The 25,435-nt window shown below is 41.5% G+C and overlaps 1 protein-coding gene across 3 annotated transcripts in view; it reads right to left on the bottom strand.

Annotated features, from left to right (window-relative positions):
* GPD2 (glycerol-3-phosphate dehydrogenase 2) overlaps positions 1-25,435 on the bottom strand; it is a 164,386-nt gene that overhangs the window by 42,233 nt on the left and 96,718 nt on the right. For all 3 annotated transcript variants that reach the window (XM_066576005.1, XM_066576006.1, XM_066576007.1), the window contains exons 7-12: positions 24,466-24,630; positions 23,321-23,465; positions 21,524-21,717; positions 4,719-4,853; positions 3,016-3,191; positions 473-604 (exon numbers count right to left, since the gene is read on the bottom strand). In XM_066576005.1, the coding sequence (XP_066432102.1) occupies positions 473-604; positions 3,016-3,191; positions 4,719-4,853; positions 21,524-21,717; positions 23,321-23,465; positions 24,466-24,630 (947 nt within the window). The remainder of the gene's footprint in view (positions 1-472; positions 605-3,015; positions 3,192-4,718; positions 4,854-21,523; positions 21,718-23,320; positions 23,466-24,465; positions 24,631-25,435) is intronic.

Below are 25,435 nucleotides of genomic sequence, written 5' to 3' on the forward strand. Positions count from 1 at the left end.
AGACCCGTCACTGCCCGAAGAGATGCCAGAGTCAGGTGCCTGGGAAGGAGAGAAGAGGCGTGCATGCTGCCCCTACGGAGGAGAGAAGGGGCGTGCATGCTGCACCTGGGGAGGAGAGAAGGTGGTGCGTGCTTCACAATGGTGAAGAGCGGTGAGTTGGTGGCTCCTGCCACAAACTACAACAAAGCGATCGATTTTTCATCCTCAGCCACTTAAGTTACTTTGAGAGGGTTAGATGGGTATGACAGGTGCCCTTTAAGATATAGCATAATTACATATTACAGGCAAAGTAGGGATAACTTTTTTTGACCTATGCTTTTTATTTTTGCACCATTAGAAATAATTTAAAGAAAAAGAGAAGGGAACAGACAAAAAGCAATACAAGATATACATAATATTATTTCATTTATGATTTTAAATATTTTTCAGCATTTTCTTTGCAGAGCACTTTAAACATTTCACTTGTACAAACCTCTGCTTCAATGTATGGAAATTCAGAAACCAATCTCTTCCCCACAATTGGCCATCTCCTTCCAGTAACCTTAGCCAATTTGGCCACCTCGAAGGCCTTGTCACCATAGGTGGTAGCCAGGTGCTGGGCAACCTGCAGGAGAGAATCAAGAATTCACGGAGCATCTCATTCGTCAGCCTCCCCTCCTTCTGCTCATCGGAGCACGGCAGGAGAAAAAAAAAGAAGCACGCTACTTATGTCAGATTCCCAAAGCTTTTATCAAACAGACTGAAGAGGGTATTAAATCTTGATTGTGTGGGAGGAAACGACTTGTGTTGTGAACGCTTAGGCCAGCACTTATACTACTATATGCATGTATCAATGTAACTGTGACTAATGACACGTCAACTACTTTTTGCAACTGTGATCACATTTAACGAATGTATTGTTAGAATTAGATGTCACGGAGATGGGACTGTCATGGAAATCACAAAGAAAGAGGAAAAAAAAAACAGAATGGAATGCTAATTTCTCTAAGCTCGCTCTGCCGCGGAGTCGGCGTTTGTCAAAAAATTAAAACATTTCATATCTGCTGAAAATTAACACTGGCATAAAATTAGGCGTAGATGTATTATTCTGCTGCTTTAGCAATTCATGAAAGTCGTTTCACATGGTTGTTGTTGGTAAGGGGCAAAGTTCACATTTGGAGGATGGTCCTGCCGTCCCCTTTTTATAAGTCCTATTAGAACATGTGGTAATAAAAAGAGGTGGGACCCCTTCAAATGTCTAGAATGAAGAGGGTTTCTTACTTTGGTGTACCTATGAATTACATCAATGCCCAATGACTTCAATGTATGTATGCCATATAGCACTTCCGTTCCCATGTAGGAAATAAATAGTAAGCGTCCCAGGTGATAAATCTTAAAAAAGAAGTCTAAGGTCGAAATACACCTTACACAACCGTTAGCTGAACAGTCTTTTGGACGAAAGTAGTGTTGAGTAAATCGAACCAGTAGAATCCATTTTCGAGTCAAACAGTACTAAAAGTTTGTTTCAGCACGAACCTGAACTGAGCTTCTATGATCTAGTCAAAATGAAATTGTACTGTTTTGGTTCACTCAATTCTAGTCCTGAGCACTAATGCATAACACTGTCTAAGAGCCATAAAAGCCTGTATAACAAAGCTCAAAGTGTTATAAAGGGCTTTTATAACTCTTAGACAGTGTTATACACCAGTTTTAGGGGTTTTGGTGAACTTCCATTTTGGTTTGCTCATCACCAGTCAACAGCTATTCCTCGGCCAAATGTGCATGTATTCTTCTTGGGGAGAGAGAAATAAGCCTCTTATAGTCGGGCATGGCATAAAATAAAAAAATAAATAACAAGAGACATCATTCACTTCTCTTTAGCCCCTCAGGAAACAGCTGAGCCACTTTAGCGGCTCCAGCTTCTGGTATGTATGTGCAGGGGAAGTCTGGTGACTGCTGCAGCCAATCAGAGGCCGTAGCATCACTGTCTGATCTCCTGACATCAGCGCTCACATCCTGGGTGCTATCCTCAGCTGTTTCCCGGAAGGCTGAAGAGAGGTGAGTAAGGTTGCTTTTTTATGTTATGCCATGTGCTGCTGTTTGAATTTCTTTTTCTATGGTGAGACAACCTCTTTATTATAATAGCATAAGCTATACCCCTCCGGACCCTCAACATAGGCCTCTCACCTGTCCAGCCAGAAGCTTACTATACGTTGACGAGGGGCAAACAGCCTGTCTGTACATGGTTATCTTTTCCTTCTGCAGAAGACTCTGACTTAGACTTGTATTCCCAGTCATGTTACAAGGTCTGTTAAAGGGTTGGACATTGACTGGTAGTAAAGCTACCTTCTAACAGGTGGCACTGCAAAGGCATTGTGACATCTCCAATTTGCATACCAAATTTCAAAGAGGAACTTGGCATGACCTTGTAAATCACCCCACACCTGCAAGGCCATCTCCACAAGGAGAAACTATACAACTCCTGACCTGCATAAAGCTAACACAGGATATTCCTTTCATGATGGGTACTGTTCATAGCTCACCTCCTAAAATCCCAGCCTGCTGAAAGAGCTGCTTCTGATTGGCTGAGGCGCTCAGCCAATCACAAGCAGCTCTTGCTGAATGAATGACAGGCAAGATATTGGCCCTTCTGGCGTTTCTTTGCATGCGTAAGAAGCCAATTCATCTTATGTGCAAACACATAGTGAATACTCATCTTTCATGTGCATTCACATTTGCGTCGTCCCACTCACTTCTATGGCTAGTTCAATGAGCATTATGCATCAAAATAGGACATGCTGCATATCTTTTAACGTGATGGCAAATCATGTGAAAAAATATGCTGATGTAAAAGATCCCATTGGAATTAATGGGTTCTATACACTCCGTATTACGCGTGTAAAAACTATGTATTTATGCCCATGTAAATGACCCCCAAGTCTATTATGCATAAAGGTTTTGTCTAGTCACAATTTTCTGAAAGCACCGACTTTTAAAACAGGACTGCACATATATGATCAGGAAAAGAAAACTTACCTCACTCTCTAAGCCATAGTCCTGGACGAGGCGGATGTAAAGTGTGGGAGCCCAGTCTTTTCCACCCTCGAGGAAAAGCCCAACAGTTTTGCAGGGTCCAGCATTCAGGTTATGAGATTTAATGGCTGCATCCAATGTGTCCTCGGCCATAGAGCGGTATGTCGTCCACTTTCCACCTGATGGGATATACCATATAAAGATTAAGACCCCATTTACACTGACAGATGACTGCTCAAAAGTCGCCCAAACAATAGTATGAGTGACAGTTTTGAGCAATCATCTTTGCATAGCTACTTACGAGCTATGCAGGTGGAGCAGGCTATAGCTCAGCGAACAATACAGCTGTTCTGCATAAGTAAAGAGGTGTATTGTTCTCCGTGATTACAGCTCGCGTCCCGCTGTGTACTACCAGCGGGATACGGACTGTAAGAGTCTTATCAGTGCTGCCGACTGTGATAACAGCCTGCACCGCTGATAAGAGTTCATCGCACAATTCTAGAAAACTAGAATTGAGCAAGGATTGAATCATGCACGAAAACTGCACAATGTTCATGCATTTAGACCCAACGATTCTCTCTCAAAAGACGTCTTTGAGCAAATTTTGAGCAAGAATCGTTAGGTCTAAATAGGCCTTACGACATACACAGATATCCACCGACAGTATAATCATGGCATATTTCTTTATGCCTATTGGATACATATGGTCAAGTTCAACAAAGGTTACAAAAAAATAAATATATAAATTTATATTTTTTGACTTAGAAGAAGTTCTCCTGCTCCTGCCCTGGCTGACCCGCATTCCACTGGCAAACAGGATCTAATCATTAACCCTTTTGGAACCCACCAATTGCTTGTATGTTCTAAACACCAGCTGAACTGACGAAGGGGTTATCCCCGAAACGCGTTTTCGTAAGCTGATCATGTACTTTATTAAATAAAATGAGACGTTTCCCAAACCTTTGGTCACTTCCTACTTGCTTTAACCTGCAGTGTTGCACCTTCTCCACTGCCAGTTTTTTAGTCCTATTCTCTTATTCATTTGAATGGGACACTGCATCACTGTCTTCACAATGCAGATTTTTCTGACATAGATTTTAAATCTTCATCATGAAAAAAAAATGCGGATCCACTTTGAATGTTGTACATGTATATTTTGCCCATAGACAAGGGCCAAATCTGTGTGCAGATCCACAGCAAAATCCATGGCAGAAATGCATGGCTTATTGTAGATTTCTGCCACAATGTTACCGAAGGAATCTACATAGAAAAATGGCAGTGCGGACAGACCTTTAACGGGATTTTCTGTTTAGCAACTATTGATGACTTAGCCTCATTATAGGTCACCATTAGCAGATTTGTGGAGGTCAACCACCTGGAAGCCCTTCTGATTAGCCGATCTGAAGAAGCTGTGGGACAGTTGAAAGGCTCAAAACTCTGTCTGTTCCGCAATGGTCCGGTATGGTAGTGCAGCTCAGTCCTACTCAAGTGAGTTGGGGACACCTGCACTAATATACTGGGTCAGTGTGTTACAGATAACAGTTTTCTTGCTAGCCTACAGCTCCTTTAAATCAGCTAATCAGTGGGGTCAGCAAGAGCTGTGGACCAGAGAACCACTTTAAGGGATTAAAGAGCCCAACAAGAGAATTCCAGATATAATACATATGATAAAACTGCAATCTATATTTGCAAGAAGATAGTGTTACCTGCTATCGTGACGAGGCCGGTCTCACTAACATCAACAACATGATTGCGAGATATGGACTGAGTGTTGGCAGAGTTGGGATTTGTGACCAATGGACGTATGCCGCTCCAGGCTGCGAGTACATCACCCCTACGAACTGTCAAAAACATAGGTAGGTTACACTAACCCTCCGAGCACTGCTCTCATACGAGCAGATAAGTACACTGTAATGCACAAAACAGGTGAAGGCGCCAGTTTACGCAGTTGCCTCTTCTGTTATTCCAGTCTAATAATATTACGCACATATAACTAGAATGTGATCATGTGGAGGTTTCTCAGTTCAATACTTCACATATATAAAAGTAGAGGTTCATAAATGTATTCAATAAAGTAAAGAAAACATTTAGAGTAATTTCAGAGAGATGACTATAGAGTAGAACAGCTATCTATCAGGAGAATGGGATTCCTGTGACCCCTGTTGTTTCAAGCAAATAGTTGACAGAGGGTGAAATTCGGCAGAGAAAAGATTGAGCATGTGTTTGACCTACTCTCTTCTTCAACCCACTTTCTCAACTATAGCTGGAAATTTTGTTTGCCAAACCAGGAGTCACAAGACCCTCTTTTGAAAAGTGGTGTTTTCAGAGGTGGGACTTCCATCTATCAAAAAGCAATAATATATTTTATGGATACATCATAGTATTATATACAATAGTTGAAATTCCACCTTAAGGCCACCTGCAGATGGTCGAGTCGGATCCGGCTGCGAGAATTCTCGCAGCGGGACCCGACCCGAGCGCCTGCAGAGAGCAGCTAGGCACTCACCCGCTCTCGCAGCTCCGTCTCTTTCATGTGCTGGCTGCCGGTGCATGCGCAGATCGGAGCCAGTGGCCGTGGAGTGGCGTTTCTGTGCAGGGCTCACAGAGCCTGCACAGAAATAGAGCGTGCCACGGTTTGTTTTCTGCGCATGATTTTACGCAGACAAACCGCAGCCATCTGCCTAGAATTGCATTTTTTCTAACGCAGTTCTTTGGCAGCTTCCACGGGCGGAAATTCTGCGGGAAATCCCGTCGCAGAATTTCCGCCGGTGTGCAGGCGGCCTAAAGGGGTTTTGTCATTTAAAAAAAAAAAAATTCTATACTCACTTATTTGTTCCTGGTCAGTCTCCTTACCACATCTTCTGAGCTTCTGCAGTGCCTGGAGTCACCTCACCACACGCTGGCCGGCTTGTTATGAAGCTGGCATTCCTCGCATTCTCGTGTCAGTGAAGGTCAGGTCCCTGTGCTTTAGCATTCACTGCCTAAGAAGGAATTCTTATCTATTCCCGAGACAGCTTGCATGAGCAGTCTCTGTGGTAGATTGGCACTTCCCCTACGGGCCTGTGAACTGTGAGGTAACGTCCATTGGCTGTCAGAAAGAAGACTGCCAGACAATGTAAGTAACCTCACAGGAAGCAGAGGAATCAGCCAGCTGGAGGTGAAGTGACTCCCCTGGACTGCAGAAGACAGGAAATGATGGGTGTGGTGAAGATCTGATAAGCAGACTGATGAGGAAGGAATAGGTAAGTATGGAATTTTTGTTTTTTAATGACAGAGCCCCTTTAAGTAAATTTGACTTGTTTTATAAAAACATACAGTTGGGCTTGATTTCTGTATTCATTAATAATAAAATGAGGTCTGAGTGTTCTCTAAATCACAATTATTGACAAACGCTATATAATAGCAGACAAATAGTTGTACTGGTCCCGTCTTTTAATGAGCATATTAAGTAATCATCCACAGTGCAGTGAGAAAAAGTAAGTAAACCTTTGAATGTAACAACCTATAGAACCTCCTTTTAGCAATAATTATGTCCACCAAACAGTTCCTAAAACTGCAAATAAGATTTTCACAATGTTGAAGGGGAATTTTGGACTATTCCTCCCTGCAAATGTTTTTCAGCTCATCAATATTTCTGGGATGCCTTACCTTCAGGTCATCTCAGAAGGGTTAGGGTCATTCCCAAATGTAAATCAACTATTCTTTAGTTGATTTACTCCTGTACTTAGGGACATTGTCCTGTTGCATCATCCAATGTAAATACAAAAAAGTAGTAAAAGGATGCTTCACACATAGCTGCTTGAAAAAAATTCACGAAAAAAATGCACCATGGTGCGTATTTTTCCACGGGTTTTGGTCCGGATCTGTAGCAGATTTCTTTTCTTCAACTGAAATTCAATCGAAGGGGTGAAATCTGCAGCAAATCCGCACCAAAATCCACAGTATATCAGCTATTTGTGAGCCCCTAAAATAAGTAAACACAAATCAATGAATATGAAAACTAGAATATAAACAACCATAGTTGTTTCCCAATTTTCCAATCAGAGAGCTTTATTTACAGGAAATACAGAAGCCTTTTAAAGGAAATATGTAATCAGAAAACAACCTCTTATAAAAATCACATTTTTGTGTTAAACATACTTTAAAATAAGTTTTAAGGATTTTTTTTTTACATTTTTGGTCACAATCTATATATTATTTTAAAATCCTAAAATCCTTTATTTTCACACTGATCATTAATAACTTTAAAAGTGTCTGTGATCCGGGGATTATTCCAATTGCCAGACGGGAGTCAGGAAGGTTTTTTTCCCTTAAATAGGGAAAATTGGCTTCTACCTCATTTGGTTATTTTTGCCTTCTTCTGGATCCACTTTGGTGGGTAATAGGCTGAACTAGATGGACATATGTCTTTTTTCGGCCTTACATACTATGTTACTATGTTACCAAAGAGCCTAATAGTAGTCTGTCACTTCTCGATATAGATAGATAAAACTTTGCAGCAGTCGTCTCACTAACATCACATGCAGGATTGCACTGAGAGATAACCCCTATATGTAGATAACGCAGGATCCACCATTCACAAGAGCTATAAGCTGGGACCATCTACTCCCCTTCCCTGCAAAATGACTTCCACACAGGTCACAGAGCAAAGTCTAGAACAGTCTCCAATACAAGTCATAGGTCCCTTCCTATCCATTGTGTGAATGGCCCATGGAGCTGCTGTAAAGCAAATCTCTCAGTGCTGTTAAATGAAGCTCAGGAAAGATGGCTGCTCCCATAGCCATATACAGAGAACAGAATAAAAAATCTGCAGTCAGAAAATAATAACAGATTAGAACAATGGAAAATGTTTCACTATCTGGTTTTAATTAATACAACAAAATCTTGGTCACATAGTCCCTTTAATATATTTTAGTTTCTTTCCCTCACGTCCTTAATAACTATCAAGTAATCCATTTCCAGATTTTAAGATCAACTGTACAATTAGAAAAATAAAGCTAAATACGTCCACGTAGCATCTAAAACATTCTGACCCGGGGCGGTATGTGGTATTTTTATACTATTGGAAATAAATAAGGCAGGAAACGTGTCTCCCCTGATATAGTGAAATATCCTATATTGCGAAAGTAACTTGAGGCAAATAAGAAGTTCACAGGAAGATTTCCTGGTATATCTGCCTCTACCAATTATCACTGACAAGGTATGACTCTGACCCTTGTGCTTCATCACATGGATCAGCGGGGTGATAGGGTTGCCTATATAGCCAGGGATATAAGAATCCAAGTGGATGATACTCAACTAGAATGTATTCCCAAAGTACTTAAAATGTATTAGAGATAAATCACAAAGTCCGAAATAAAAGGCTATTTCGAAATGGAGACAAATTAATACATTTTATGGTAATACATTCATTCAACGAAAGAGAAAAACATCCCGTCTAGTGATTGGCTGCTGTAATTATATGATGCGGTTCTACACAAAATAGCACCTTCATAACAAGGAGCAACTGAGAAACTGTGCAAACTGTTTATGCTTTAATGTAGCACAATTACTGCTTATTATATCTTTATAGTGGTTGGAGATGTCATTCTAACATAGAGCTCCAACTCTACTGCCTAGAGAGAGTTTAAGGGGTTTTTCGAGACCTGGATATTGATGACTTATGCTCAGGATAGATCATCAACATATGGCGGGGGTAGGCTACCCAAGACCCCCCCCCCTGGATCAGCTGCTTGAGGAGACTCTTCTCTGCATACCAGGCACAGTGCCATTCATTTCACAATGTCTGTGCCTGGTACAATTCCATTTACTTGAAGGGACGAAGCTGCACAATGACCATGTGGTGAATGAACGTGCCGTCACTGGCCAGGGAAGAGGCGAGCACCAGAGTTTTCAAACACATGATCGGTAGGGGTCCAGGGCCACACATCCCTAGAAATCAGATACTGATGAGTTATCTTGAGGGTAGTTTATCTTGAGGGCAGTTTATCAATATTTCAGTCCTGGGCAACCCCTTTACATGATAACATTCTGGCTTCCTCCATCTGACACAATTTCCAATTTGGGAGCAAAAGACTCAGCTTTGGGGTCAGGCTGAACTTCAATCACTTATATAGAGTTCAGCCTGACCGGTAAGCCATGCTACAACAAAAGCTGGTTCTTTCTCTCTATTCATCTACTGCCACCAATTGAGGGTTACTGAAAAGGTTCTCCCTGGAATGCAAGCAAAACCTACAGCATAAGGAGTCCTCTGGTTCAATTGCAAAGGCTAAGTGGCGTTGTGCCCTACTTACCACGACCAAGCCAGGTGAGTGTGCACCGATACAGACATATTCCAGTTGATTGATGTTCTAAACCTACTACCCTCAGATAGCGCCCCACACTCTCTCCTAGCTTTCCAAGTACTTGGACAAGTATTTGAATGGTCTACTAATTTACAATTTTAACTTTTATTATTATGTCAATGTAGGGGATTTGGAGCTCTTTATTAACAAAACAGAACCCCAACCCCCTCCCCCCCCCCCCTCCATAAAAATATATTTTGAAATTAGCATAGAGTTTTCGAGCAATGTAAAAAAGATGGTAGTCAAGGGTGAAATTCACAGAGTATAGAAATGTAGGAAACCTCTTTAGGCACCAGACGCCATTAGCTTATGGCCATTCGTTTGATTGCAAGTAATTTTTATGGTTAATATAATTTAAAAAATTACGAGGAATCATTTTGTTTACATCTGTGTAGTGGCTTCCATTTATAATGGTAGACTCAGCGCTGCGTGCAGAGTCCATTGTGCAACGGATCATACTAACTAATGAGGTCCGTTGGGGTTTCATTATGGTTTCTATCATTATGGCAGCAAGAATACAGATGTGTCTTTTCTTGCCTTTCCTCTTGGCTCAACCTATTCCAAGATGTGTTGCACCAGATAATAAACTTAAACAAAAACAACATGATTTTGTGATCCTCTGTTAGGTGAAGTCTATCCTATGTGTATCTATCGTGGAGACTTACTGGCTGTGATTTGAATTGTGGAGTATTAGGGTATTTGCTAGCATGTTGCACTATTTTATTGACGTTTCATCATGGAAAATCGTTGCTTCCTTATAGCATACCTCAGTTTTCAAAAAATGTTCAAAACCATCTCACATCGTCATTGGCCACTGCTTTGCTGCTGTTTGCATCAAGTTTCAGCCTTATCAAATTTAATTTCTTATACAAATTTTCCTATTTTCCCCTGTCTTGCAATTTGCAATCCACTTACAGGTGGGGAATGTAACCTAAGCCAGCCATTCTGCCAGTACTGTACTGACCAGGACTTCCTCTCCCACAGTTTCCATGCTGCTTTGCATAGCCCTGCTCCAATCAGCTGCAAGGCAGCATCTGAATGACCACCCCACTGTTGCATGTAGTAACTAGCAGCGTTCCCGCATCCCTGTTACTAGAGAAGCCAAATACCTAACAAAGGGCAGTGGATTGTAAAGATGCTGGAAGGGATACCAAATGGCAGCCACTTGATTTTCAGTGGTATAACAAAGAAAAAATTATTCAAATATTTCACGAGATTGATGAAACAAACATATGCTATTAGATGATCAAACATTGTGTGGAAACTAAGTGTCCATCTAACTAATTACAAGGAAAGGCACGGGTAGATACATTTGTAATGATGCATGCAGTGTAGACCTGGTATAAATGTAAATCAATTACCAACAGAGGTTTTAAGGCCCACTTACACGCAAAGACAATCTTTCAAACGATTTAAAGATGGACAGTTTTAGCAATCATTTTGCATAAAGTGTTAATGGACACTAATGTCCATTAACACTTTATCACCTTCATTTGGGTTAAAAAGGGCCTCTGAAAGCTGTTTGCAGAGCACAGCATGTAGTCCTAGCTTTGCAAACAGCTCCACTGTTTTTGCACGGGCTGTCAGCAGAATACAATGTAATCTCTGACTCCGGTGCAGAACACAGCTTGTGGTCCGCGTTATCTTCTCTCCTGCTGAATGATGGATTTTCAAGCTCAAAAAATCACCGTTAAGCCAAAGAGTAAACAATGGCAGTGTTTACATGGAACAGTTATCACTTATATGCCAACGTTTGAACGGATTTTGAGCGATACTCGTTGCGTGTAAATGGGCCTTTAGACTTGGATGCAAATGTAGATACAGCCTAAACATGTCATTATTTCCCTAGCTGAATGAATTACCTGATTTTTGGTCCACAGTTTTTAGAGGTCAAACATATTAAAAACAAGTGCTTCACTGGCCAAAACCAAATGGTTAAGAACCACATTGAAAAACCATGCCAAGTCGCAGTAGAACCTCATGTCACATCACCGCCTGAAGTAAAGGCATCCTAACAACCCCAAATTTCTGTAATATGCACCAAAAAGTTCATCTTGGCACTTATCAATTTACACAATTAAATAAAAAAGCGTCCCCGGCATGAACACTCAGGAGTAAAGGCACGGCCGTCCTCTGGCAGCCGGTTAAACTAGCCTAAATGAAGTGCTAATCACAGAAATAAAATAGCATATTACATTTATAAACTAATGGAAGTGGAAATAGCTGCTTATGAGACATTATAATTAAACAGCTGGAACATATCCAAGCCTGTGTAAGTCGATAACCTTGGCACGGTGTCTGGCAGGGGAAAGGCAGGTCTGTGCGGAGTTGATATGGCTAGCGTGGTTGTTCATTCAATAACAGGCAATCTATAAACACAGCTAATTGCATAAGTGAAAAACAGCATGCGACTATGGCGGGGGGATTCTACTGCCGAGAGGGGAGAAAAAAAAAACTAGTGTGTGCATCCGATGCCAGGCTAAAATTACGCTCTAAACAATGATCCACGCCACAGCCAATACCCTACCAGGAATGTGATAAATCAGACAAAACAACTCTTTATAATGTTAGCTAATACAGAGGTACGAGCCCCCCCCCCCTCCTCCACCCAACCCCACTCAATGACATTTACACAGTAGATTAAATCAGACAATTTTATTTTTAGTTACATGTTTGACTATAAACGTTGGTGTTACGCTGTAAATACTTTCCTATTTGTAATATTTTTTTTTCTCATGGTAATTTTTTTGTTTCCGTAAGTGTAAAGGCCTGCAGCACTTAGATGCAATCTGAAGCGGAAGAAGAGAAATCTTTTAAGAAAATCACATTTACTAACAAGGGGACTCATTTATTAACACGGCAGCCTTTAAAAAAAACATCACATTTATCAATGTGGTGCATAACCCAGGGAGACAGGGGGCGATATTGGCCCCTGGACACTAAAGGTCACGGACCCCCTATCAACAACTTAAATGGGCTTTCCGACCAAAACATTTGCCAAAAACTGTTTTTTCAAGCATAATTACTGGTAAAGAGGAGTCCCCTTAACTACTTTTTCCGTTATTAGCACATTCTACCCACCTCTGCAGGTGTTTCTTTACATACATGACTACCTGTTGTGTCATAGTCCGTCTGGCTCTCCCCTGCTTTACTACATAGTCCATCATCCTTTGCAATTGCCTCTGAGCCAGCGTTTTGACAGCCGATCTCCATGACTAGTGATAAGTGAACTTTTGAAAGTTCAATTCTGCCGGTCCACTAAATATTGGCAGAAAGTTCAATTGAGTCCAAATTAGAACTGAACAGGAACTTCAACAATACCCCTAAAATAGGTGTATAACACTAAGAGCCATAAACGCCATTGTCCTCCTCCTCCTCCAATGCATGTGCTATATAAAGGGGATTATTATGAGGAATAAATCCATACAAACACAGGGACAACATACAAACTTCATACAGATGTTGTCCTTGGTCAGATTTGAACCTAGGAACCCAGCACTGCAAGCCAACTATGCTAACCAATAGGATCCTAGGTTCAAATCTGATCAACGACAACATCTGCATGGAGTTTGTATGGTTTTATTTCTCATAATAATGATCATTTTCATTTTTATAGCATATACATTTATTGAGAAGGAGGAGTAGAAGAAGGTGAAGAAGAAATAGTTTTAGTGGGTTCAGTTGAGATGTACCGCCTGAGGTTTGGGTTCATGCTGGTTTAGCTAAGTTGAACCCAAAACAGAGTTTGACTCTTTCGGTTCACTCATCACTGCCCATAACCTCCACCTACTACACCCACCACTGACATCCACTGCTGTTAGCTTCCCATCCTGTCCTGTCTGCCCACCCATCAAGCATATTCAACCTATAACGGACAGGTCACGTCAAGAATCAGAAGATCAGAGCATCACAGAGACAAAGCAAGGCATAACTGGAGGGGGAAAAAGTAGTTCAGCACTGGATCACATGACAGACGCTAGAAGTGGGTGCTCTGCGCAAAATAGGTAAAGCATCCCTATTGGTAATAGTCTGATCCAGGACTAGTTTCTAATTAAAAAGTTAAAGATGTCCCAGAATACCACTTTAAAGCCTTGATATTAAGAGGCCTCCTATAGGAGGGTACAGAGTGAAACAGGGCCTTGGTACCTGACAGAGCCTTGGAGAGTTTCCAATGTCATTGGGGTAAAAGGAACCCCACCAAGTATTAACATACGTACATATCTACTACTTTAGATTCTTGTTCAGGGGACCAATCACTTCTGGTAGGACAGTGTATATCTTTGCATCATACACTTGGGTTGGGTTATACCAGCACCTTTTACTTGCAATTTTGTTCCAGGTCTTGCACTCGAAGCAGTTCTCTTATTATCCAAAGATCTTTTGGCTATGAGATCTCAATCTTTGCCCTAGTGTCTGAATGGCCCCATAATATTAAGTGATATAAAGTACAACGGAGTTTTTATGCGCTATGTAAATAAAACTGAATGGTCAGTCCAGCACAAGAGTAATCCATCCACTGAAAGGCCTAGAGCATGGAAAGTTTATTTTCTTACTTATGGCCAAGTCCATACAACATCATGTTCCATATGTTCCACGTGGAAATGACATCAAGCAAGAATAATTCATTATGTTATAAAGAATTGGGGAAACTTTATCAATATTATTGTAGGAACAACATTTTACAAGGGAAAAATGAGAGGTTTAATTTTGAGACAATGGCAGCTACCACATATGGTATTTGTCAAAAATGGAAACTCATGGCTGTTGCAGGTCAATAACAATTTAGTTGCAACTATCTAATATTGATCTATCTAATATCTACCTATCTAATGTCTAATCTCTACATTATAGCTATTCCATAATGCTAAGAAACCACAAGCGTGAGACATACCAATAGTCTTAATACATCAGATTGTGGGAAAATTTGCAGTGCAGATCATGCAGAATGAAAACCAACCACAGGTGGAACTGTAAGGAGCAAGTAGATAGTGATATATGAATTTAATGTACAGAAACTAATGCAAAAATGCAATTGCCAAAACCAATACAACAAAGCTGTGCATATAAATTATATCCTTACAATCTACTTTTGAGAAAATACTTTCACAACATAGATCAGGCCATGGGACAGGGCAGGCAACAGACAAGGTAAGTGTAGTCAAGAAACGAGGCAAGGTCAGGATTGGAGAGGTCAGGAAAGCTGGGTCGTTCAGACATAGATTTAATACTAGGAGAGCAGACACTTGCACCTTCACACAGTATAAAGACAGATTGCCCAGGCACTTGATAGCAGGATAAGGTACCTTAAATAGTCAAAAGACTTACTTGGGTTGGCTCAGAATAAAAAAGCTGGTTGCGTGCTGGCACTTTAAGAGGTGGATTAGCTGCATGCGCACACTCTATAGGGACCAGGAAACTGACAGGAGATGTGGTGTCTGCATCGACAACATAGAAGACATGGTGCTAGACATGACTGGCAGCAGGAAGAGGTAGGGGACACCATAACATTAGGACTCAAAAGCAGATAAAGCCATAGAGGACAACTCCTGAGAATTCAGTGCTAAGACTCTTTTCATTGTATATGACATGTCTTTTGGGGAGATCTATCATCAAAACTGCAGTGATGATCCATCTTGTGTGAATGTGCCATGCTTCATTACGTATGTCTATTAAATAAAAAAGTTTGAAAAACTATATATTTGGAAGACCTTTTGTATCCTCAGAAGTGTAAAATGTTATCTTACATGGGGGTCTCCCTCTGGTTGTAATTAGAGGTGGTGGCACTTTTTGTTGGTTGTAGCTGTTCTGCTGAAAGGGGATTGGGCAATGGGCCGGCAGCAAGAGGGTGGTAACAGGGACACTACTCATGCTGGTGGCTCATAACCTGTATTGGATACATCTATGGTTGGTGCTGAGCCTAGCCGCTGGCATAGGGTTCTCCCAGCAGTGGGGTTGTGATATGGTGGACCAGATGGGGCCACATAGTAGATTAAGACATTTGGCCAGGAAACCGACCCTTTATTGCGTAGGTGGGTGGTAGAGTCCATGAGATCTGTCAAGTGGTGGGTCACTCCGGTGTACTTTAAGCAACATATCTGCACAGCAGGGTCCCTGTGCCCTCTATAATATAGGCAGTGAGCACAACTGACTCCCTCTCTAAGCTGCATAATGTAGCCACAGAGTAGCAACTGGGTTGGAATACCCACACATGTTTTGAGCAACGTATACTAAAATTCCCCCAGAAGCATGTAGAACTCTCTTTTTTATCTCCTTCCCTCTTTTCCTGCATTGTCTGTGCATTAAATGTTTTTGAAAACCCAGAGAGAAGTCTGAAAAAAAAATAAATCCATAATAAAACCCTTCTGCCCTTAGAACCTCTTCAGGTTCCCTGCACTTAGCTGTTTCCAGGATTTCTCTACGTAGTGCACAGATTGGCCTAAATTTAGTAAATTTAAAATTAAAATGTGAAATTATAATTTATGCGTAGGAAAAAAATGTCAAATTATTTTTATCATAGACAAGAAATAAGATCAGAAAGTCTTGATGATGTCATCTAAAATTTTACACTTGTCAGCACGGCATGGAAAGATCTTCTCGAGCCCCAGAATGTCGTACGTCTGGTGTTTGTATAAGCACTGGGAAATCCTCTAATGTATTCAAAGGCCACACACAGCGATAAATGCAGAACATTAGACTGTACGTCAACTGAATGTGGAAAGAGGAATTATGGGAAAGTCCCTTTTTTCCTATCAGCATAATACAGTGTGTGGTTACTAACATACTAAATATATGAATTTGCCATTAATCCTAATTATCATTGTAAGAAGGATTAAAGGGGCTTTCCGAAACTTTTCAAAAACTTGCTAAGGGCAGAAAATGGACTAAAATAAACTATGTAGTACTCACTCTATAAATGTCCCAGAGCTCCAAGTGCCAGTCGTTCCAGGGAAGCCATTCCGATTCTCGTGGCTCCAGTCTCAGAAGCTTCTGCAATAGTCTCATGCAATTCATTGTTCATGTGACCACTAAAGGTAATCACTGGCCTTTGTGGTCAGAGGTCGCATGAATAATGAATGGAAAGTGCCTTCTGCAAGACAATCTGGGACCAAAGTGCCAAGAAATAAGTTTGGTGCACTGGGGCAGCAGGACATTTAAAGGGGTTGTGCCAAGATGGCATCCCCTGTTCATATGCCTTATTAGGGCATATGAATGTCATAAAGCAAGGCCGCTCACTCAAATCCCCCTTCTGTGTACCAGAATGGAGAGCCAATCAGTAGCAGAAGCTCCTATCCCGGCAGATCTTTTACTATTCTGTTATTATGTAAAAGGAGGTCCTGCAACACTACATTTCCTCTAATGCAGCCACTGTAAGGCTGGCCACTGCTTCCGCAGCAAGATCACCTGATTGCCAAGGGTGGTGAGAGAGAGACTTAGGGCAATCAATTGCCCGCCTACATTCATATTAAACAGGCAGTCTTGCATAGATGAACGACTGCCTGTTTACACAGGCCGGTCGTCGGTTGATCTTTATGGTTGCCTAAATTGAACGACAAATGATAAAGGAACAAATTATCATTCATCGTTTAGTCGCTGGCAGTGTTTAGATTGAACGATCAGCGTTCAGACTTATATGAACCAGTAATAATCTAAACGATCGCTCTGTGTAAAAGGGCCCTTACTGTAACTAGTTCTTGAAAAGTTCCAGAAAACTCCTCGAAGGGAACACTCTGGACAAAGAGGGTGGAGCATGATACAAGTATCCAAAGAGAGAATCTGTGACGTACTCCACCCACTATGACCCTGCATCTATGATGCTCTGAATTCAGGTCCGAAAGCCCATGATTGGCCCAGAGAACTAATCCGTATTATGGATGCATAAATGCACATGTAATATGCTTGTGTGAAACAAACCTTAAGTGAGTTTACCAGAATTCCAAGTTATCATCTCTCTACGGGGTAGGGAATGACTTGGTGATCGGTGGAGGTCTTCCCACTGAGACCGCCACCGATGCCTAGAACGGGAGTACCATGCCTTTGGGTTTACTGCACCCCTCACAAGAATGCTGCCACTCCACCCACTTTGAATGGGACTGTAGAGATCCCAATGCAAAAGCTGCATCAAAAACGCACTATTTGTGTGAAATTCTCCATTTGTGTGACATTTGGGACAGCAAGCAGAGATTTTAATAATCAATGCAGCATGAAGCGCACTAGAAACATGGAAAATTTTTCATTACATAGTGATTAAAATCTAATCACGTAAAACTGATAACCGCTGGAAGGGTATGTCCAAACAGGGTGGAATTTGCTGTGGAATATCCACAGTAGTTCTATAGCACAAAATCCACATCAAAAACCACACTACTTGGTATGGAGTTTGGTACGGAATTCACTCCCTCATTTGAAGAGGTGGAATACACACGGAAACCCCCGCAGCTACCATTGACATACTGAGGATTTAAATTCTGCTTAGCATGTCCATTTCCCCAGCAGATTTCTTCTGCAGTGAGAACAAAATCTTAAAATCTCATTCACTGAGTCAGTAAATTCCATGGATTTTCTGCGCAGAGGGTCAGCGTGGAAAATCCATGGCAAATACGCCCATCTAGACATACCCTAAGCATGTGTTCGCACATAGCTGATTTGCTGCTGATTTTCTGCAGCAGAAAAAATCTACAGCAAATTTTCACCAAAATCTACACAATTTGGTGCGAAATATGTTGCAGATTTTGGTGCGGATCAGCAGCAGATTTCACCTATTAAATTTGAAGAACAATTATACTTTTTTATGTACAGCTTAGGTGATCCTAGGCATTATTGCAATATATTTTTAGCCTATTCTGTACATTTTTCATACAAAACCCCTCTTCAGCTATGCAGTTAGGTGAACACGGGACTGAGAAATCTGCCTTCATCTAACTGCTTAGCACAAGCGGGCACTCCAGCTCTGCCTACACTCTTCTCTCTAGTGCAGGAATAGCTAGCTGTTCTGTATAACATTGTATTAATAAAGCCAGATGTATTTATTTTATTGATTGTTACATACTACTTGCTCCTGTGCCCCTGTGATCTGACCTATGTGCTGCGTTTATTAATCTCCTGCCTACTCTGTGCAAGGAGAAGCTGTTCAATGCTGCAGACAGCTTCTCCTTCTCACAGTGCACCCATTCCCGCGCTTGGAATGAGTCTCAGTTAGAGTTGAGCGAACATACTCTGCCGAGCTTGATGCTCGTTCAAGTATTAGCGTACTCGATGGTGCTCGTTACTCGAATGAGCATCAAGCCATGTTCGACCCCGCTCCAGTTTTTGGCCCCTAAACCTAGAAAAAAACCTAGAAAGAAAAAAAAAAAAAGCTCGGGACCCGGCGTCCCACATACAAAAATGCTCGAGTCTCCCATTGTAGTCAATGGGGCTTGTTACTCGAGTAGAGCTCTCGAATTTTACGAAAAGCTCGACTCGAATAACGTGGACCCGATCATTTGGGTGCTCGCTCATCTCTAGTCTCAGTGCATTGGCTTGTGATTTACAATACTGTACGCCTGATGCACTCAGACTCTGTAAGAAAAATGTACAGAATAGGCTAATAAAACCCATGAAAAAATGCTTAGAATCACCTATTCTGCACAAGTGAAGTTATTCTTTAAATTAAACTGAAGGGGTCTAATCCACAGAAAGTCTACACCAAAATCCCGTGACAAAATCCTCATCAAAGTTGCAGTTTTTGGTGCAGACTTGCTGGCAATTTTTTTCAGCTGCAGAAAATTCGCAACATATCTGCTAGTGTGAACGCACCCTTAAGACTCACTGATAAATCTATTTCATTGTTTTAATCTTTCATCATAGACTTTCCTGTTTATGTTCATTTCCTGATGTTTTTAAGGAATGATACAGGAAACTATTTCCGTACACTCTTAACACAAATCACAAGCAATAGCCTATAGAGAAACAGCTTTGCACCATAGAATACAGCAATTTGGTCAACTGAGTGCAAAACACACCCAACTAAAACCCATAGTTACAGATGGATATAGTTGTGTAATCAACTATATGATGGTTTCCACTGCAGGGGTGCGTAATGCACAACAGGAGAAAGGTACTTTGGCCAAAAATAGAAAATAATGAATGATTGCTGCCAGCTTATACAAATCAGATGACAAATTGCTGTCATAAAGAACACATTGAATAATTGCTTGCTTCTTATTCGCCACTTCACCAGAGAAGATGTGCGCTACTTTTTGTCTGTGTTTGCATTTGCTAAGTGTGAATAATATACTGAGCACATTTTGCAGAAAAGTAAACTCATTATGCTAATCACATAAATTAGCAGCACACTTCTAAGCAGAGTCGGCACATTTTATGCAGCTTTTAGAAACTTAACTATGAAAAGAAGGGGTGTAATAAAATATGTTAAAAAATGCTGCAAAAATAAGATCTGTGCAGAGCGTAGCGTCATCTTAAGATGGCCATACACATTAGATGTATATCGGCCTGACTGCTCCCCAATGGTAGATGACAGGGGAAGATAAGGATCAGCCAGCTGTTTTTTTTTTTTATTCCTTTTATTCTTGGGGAGATAAGCTGCTTCTAGAAGTATCTGGCAGTGACTTACTCTCCTCTCTACATGCAGAACACAAGCATACTCAACTGAATGGAACGTGCATGTGTAAATATATATATAACTCCTTAGATAGTTGTAGAAGTGTATCAACCCCTTTCTGCCCTATGACGTACACGCACGTCATGGAAGGAAAGGGATTCCTGCAAAACGCCATAAATGTACGGTTTATAGACGGCATGGGCTCAGAAGCTGAGTTGACACCATCTTCAGCTGAACCTGAGAACCTGGGTCCAGCTGCAATGGCGGGGATCACAGAAAACACAATCCCCGCCCTTAACCTATGACATGGCACCATAAATATTGATCATGGCATGTAAGAGGTTAATAAAGTGAGGGAACTCCTTCTGTGATGACATTCGCCCTCTGTTATCCAATCATGGAGGGCTGATGGGTCGCCAGTCAATGGCCTCCTGGTCAATCATCATATCTAATGTGAAAAAATACAGATAATAGTACAGCAATAGAGATGAGCGAGCGTACTCGGAAAAGCACTACTCGCTCGAGTAATTTGCTTTATCCGAGTATCGCTGTGCTCGTCCCTGAAGATTCGGGTGGCGCTGCGGCTGACAGGTGAGTCGCAGCGGGGAGCAGGGGAGAGCGGGCGGGAGAGAGGGAGAGAAAGATCTCCCCTCCGTTCCTCCCCGCTCTCCCCTGCAGCTCCCCGCTCCGTGCCAGCACCCGAATCTTCAGACCCGAGCACAGCGATACTCGGATAAAGCACATTACTCGAGCGAGTAGTGCTTTTCCGAGTACGCTCTCTCATCTCTATACAGCAACCATTGAACAATCGCCTAGTGAAGGATAGTTTTGCAGATTCAGTCACACACATTTTATTCCGTATTGGCTGTTTAAGTTGTTCCAATTTGTTATACATGCTTAATAACAACGGGTGATGGACAAACGATCTTTCTGAGAATGTTTTTTCATGGACAAAGGATCTGCCATTTAGGGAGAGTTCAGAGGTCCCCATACACATTATATGATCATCTCGATCTGCCCAAATCTGCAGGTTAGAGAGATCTATATCTAATGTCCATGGCCACCTTCAGAATATCTTGGGATGCCTATAGCACCATCTGCCACTTGATAATACACAAACTCAATATGTGACCAAGTTAGTAAAATTACTACAATACTACAGCATGGTAGAGTCAGGTACCAAATGAAGAATTACGTACATGTACCACCATGTGGATCTGGATGTGTTCAGAATCTGCAGTCCAAAAAGGAGTCCAAAAAATTCTAGCAAAAGGTCCGTCCATCTTAAATGTCATTACAAAGTATTGTATTATGCAGATAGCCTGATGGCAAATGGATTCCCTCTCAAGAGTGAAGCAGATTGTGAACAAACACAAGATATTAGGAATATTGACAGGACTGATATGTAGCGGATATAAATGGAATTATACAGATAACGGGTCACATTGAAGGTAGAAATAAATCTGACATGATTCATCTTTATCAGATTTATTAACATGACAAAAACATGGCGTCTTAACAGGGGTGTGTAGACTTTTTATACCCACTGTATGACTGTGGCACGGCTTACCTTCTACATCGCTACTAAGGTAGTTGCGGACTTCAGTCAATATGAAATTAATGTCCTCTTCTGTGGGAATAGGGTGGTGTGTGATCTCCGTTGGAGTGTCAGTGGTTCCAGCGATGGTCATCTTCTCCCATGGCAGGAAAAAAATAACTCTACCGTCACTGGTGGCTGGATCAAGCAGTCCCATGTTATCAGGGCTATAAAAATACAAAGCATTATCAATTAAAAGGTAATTAAAATAGGGATGGTCCCCGCTTGTCTTCTGCATCCTCTACACGGAGCGCTTGGATGTATAAGAGCCGGGAGCTCCATACAGAAAACAGCTGGATGCAGAAGACAAGCAGGGACACCCCACTTGTCTTCTGCATCCTCCGCTGGCAGCGCAAGGTGATCGCTCATCTTGAGCGATCATCTTGCACTGTAAATGAAACAATGATGATTGCTCAAAAGTCGCTTGAGCGACATCTTTTGAGCGATTATCGTTGTGTCTAAATGGGCCTTTACTCTAGCTTCAGTGGTTTTTGGACTATAAATAAAAGTACTGAAGTGACATTAAAACAAATCCAGTTAACTAGATTCTAAAAGAAACGGTCAACCTCCATGGGTGATAAAAATATCACTGCTTTTCATTTTTGGTGAGTGGTTGGACAACTTCAGTTAGCCATCTGACTGATTACATTTGAGGTGTTTTTGTAATAAAATAGACAAGTGTTCACAATGAAGTGACACTTTCATACATGGTGCATGACGGACAAAGGACATCCATTATAATATACAGTATCATCATATGTTCTTTATCCTCGATTTATACCCAGAACTCATCTGCTTTCCATAATACTCGTACCCAGTGAGAATGTAAGGTTGTGGAGGAGCATCACTGATCAGTTCCTTCAGTGAAGATAGAACAAGAACTTCAGTTTGGTTGCTCTTTTCGCCAGAAAAACCCTTGCCCCTCCTGTTAGTGACGAGCCCAGAGTAGGATCTATTGACTCAATAATGCAAGCAGTAACGGGAAGCTCTTGTCTTCTCTCGACATAGCTAGCGCTTTGCCAGTGATTTCCCTAGTAGGGCGGGGTTTGATATATAAAGCACATTTTGGGTCTGTGTGAGTCACTGGATGCATACCTTCACTTTACTCTTCCTTCACCTGTACAGCCCAAATTTGCTGGGCTGTGCATTTCATCTGCTATAGAGGCAGCTACAGCAGTCCTTTAGGCTGAACCCTTCTGGCTCACCACACAGCCCAGCAAATTTGGTAGGGCCCGAATGCATAAGCCTGTGCAGTGACCACTGTACAGGTAAAGGAAGAGTAAGGGACTGGCTGCAGAGTTCACGCTGTGGAGAGTGATGGATGGACACTGATGACCAGGTGGTAAAGAACACCAATGCGTGGGAAGAGAGGAAGTCTCCCTCCCTCTATAACCAAACATGATGATGACTGCAGATCAAGACAGACAGCAGACCAGGCCTAAAGACAAGGCTGTCTGAAGTAAGGACCTGCTGCTTTAGTACAGGTGGAAGATCCAGAAATAGCAGCTGTTGTATCAATGAGGTCCCCCTCGGGACTGCAGACTGGATTCTATAGGGTGAGAAGCCCTGTTAAAGAGACTTACATATGCTAGGCCCATCTACACAAGAGTTAATGCTAGGTGAATGAACATTCGGAGGAACGCTCAGGCCCGATATCGGATTGTACAAAAAGCCCATAATTGTCTTCTACAGTATAATAATCCCTTTACTTTGCCACATCCTATAAAGCAGCACTTTCCATTTTTCCACCAAGGCACCTAAACACATTACCTGTAGTATCCGGGCATCACAATATGTACACCAGCACTTGGTTGGCAAATTTTGAGAGTTTCTTGATTGTCCATTTTACGCACAGAGTCTGTAAATGGTCCTGTGGCATTGATGACACATTTGGCTCGGACATCAAATGCCTGTCCTGGGAAAACAAAGGAACAAATAGTATAAAGCAACCATCCTATGGATTGTTATAACATCAGACAGAAAGAGGGTTTAGTATTTTTTTGGAGAGTCTTCTGCAGAAAACGAATAGGTCAGAACTCACAAAGTGGCTGAGCAGGTATGATGAAAAGCAATTCTGGAAGTACAGACCAGTTTATGCTTAACTACTACATAGATCTGTTTAAAGAAGTTTTCTGGGTACTTACTATTGATGACCTATCCTCAGAATAACATAGTATGTAAGGCGAAAAAGACATATCTCCATCCAGTTCAGCCTATTACCCCCAATGTGTATCCAGAGGACAATCAGAATAAATAATAGGTCATTAATAGTTGATCGGTGGGTGTCCACTGCTCGCTGATCCTTAGACCCACCGTCTGTGCAGCTAAGCCGGATGTCCACATTGGGGTTGAAATCGGAAGTGTAATGGAAGGTTTGACTCCAATGGGAGTGCAGCCTTCTGTTACACTTCCGACTCCGACCCCAATGTGGATGTCCTGCTAAGCTGCACTAACAACAGACGAGAGGATCAGATGATCAACAGGAACCCCGATCGCTGGACCCCAACGATCAACTGTTGATGACTTATCCCGAGGAAAGGTCATCAATAGTAAATGCCTGGAAAATCCCTTTTAAATGGCTCTTGCGTTAGTATTACCGGTATATTGCAGGTTTTCACAAAAAAGATGATAACAGAGACAGGAAATAGAGGAGGTGCCACTTCTGAGAGTCCAGCTCTCGGCTACAAAGTGCGCCCATTGATCTTTACTCTCTCATTACATTTATATGTTTGGCGAATGCTAACTACACAAATCACGGATGTCATAAGTTAAGAATTTGCTTCTGATAATAGGATGTAATGAGAGTATATGAGTTGGGTTGGCCATATAATAACAGGGATATATTAATTCTAAGACTATCTTAAGCATCAAAGAAAACAAAGCTATGTATGTATAGCAGGCTACAAGTCAGATACCTGTTAGAACGTCTCTGCAACGTGCACCGCAGACGCGCTCAGTGCCGGTCTGGGGATCTGTCTTCTTCAGCAAGCCCACCACTTCAGTGTAATTGGCTGTGGCAGCACCATACCTGGCAGCAGTGAGAGCGATGGCAAGGTTCATTCGAGCATCGTTGTGCTGTCCTGCAGCAGAGGACGGAATCAAAGGAAGGACATGAGTCACCTCAAGCCACTGACTTGTGGTATGGAAGTGTGTCACAACCGATCTGTCACATCTGTCCCTGTCACAGCAAATCTACGTGATGGCTGGCTAGATCTTAGCAGAATTATTTAAAGATACACTGCCACTTTTGCATCAGCCTATCAACCTGCTGCACGATGCCGTACAACAGCTTATACTCGTAGTATTAATTTATTGGACAGACGAAAAAAGAAACACATAAAAACAACAAAAAAACTCATTAGTACTATAATAACTCAATAGCGTAAATCACTAAACATAAAATTAACTGTTTGCTTATAGGAGAACCAACACAGCAGTCAATAGTTCTTCATGTGTTTGCAGTCCTATGCAATTAGAGCAGAAATAAACAGAATTCTTTATCCATATTAATAGATTACATCATTAATTAGTGAACATAAAAAAAAGGTGCAAATAAAATGTCACCTCGGTAATAATGGATATTACATAAATGATCAATAAGTAAACAACTAATTGCCCCAAGAAGACTGATTCCCTATTAATGGACTCTATGTAATCAACTAGAGAAATAAGTAGATGCAAATGATGATTTAACCTCACTATGGATGTACTATGGTATAGACTCGTTAATAAACTAAGACATATAAACATAAATTTATAAATGGGGCCTGGGGTATGAATTAATGAACACAAACATTATACTTATTAATGAAGGGCATGTAACTAGTCGGTGTGGATGGGGTTTTATTGCAAAATTAATCTTCTGATGTAACACATCCCACATAC

Source organism: Eleutherodactylus coqui, chromosome 8 (genome assembly GCF_035609145.1).
Source record: "Eleutherodactylus coqui strain aEleCoq1 chromosome 8, aEleCoq1.hap1, whole genome shotgun sequence".
NCBI lineage: Eukaryota > Metazoa > Chordata > Amphibia > Anura > Eleutherodactylidae > Eleutherodactylus > Eleutherodactylus coqui.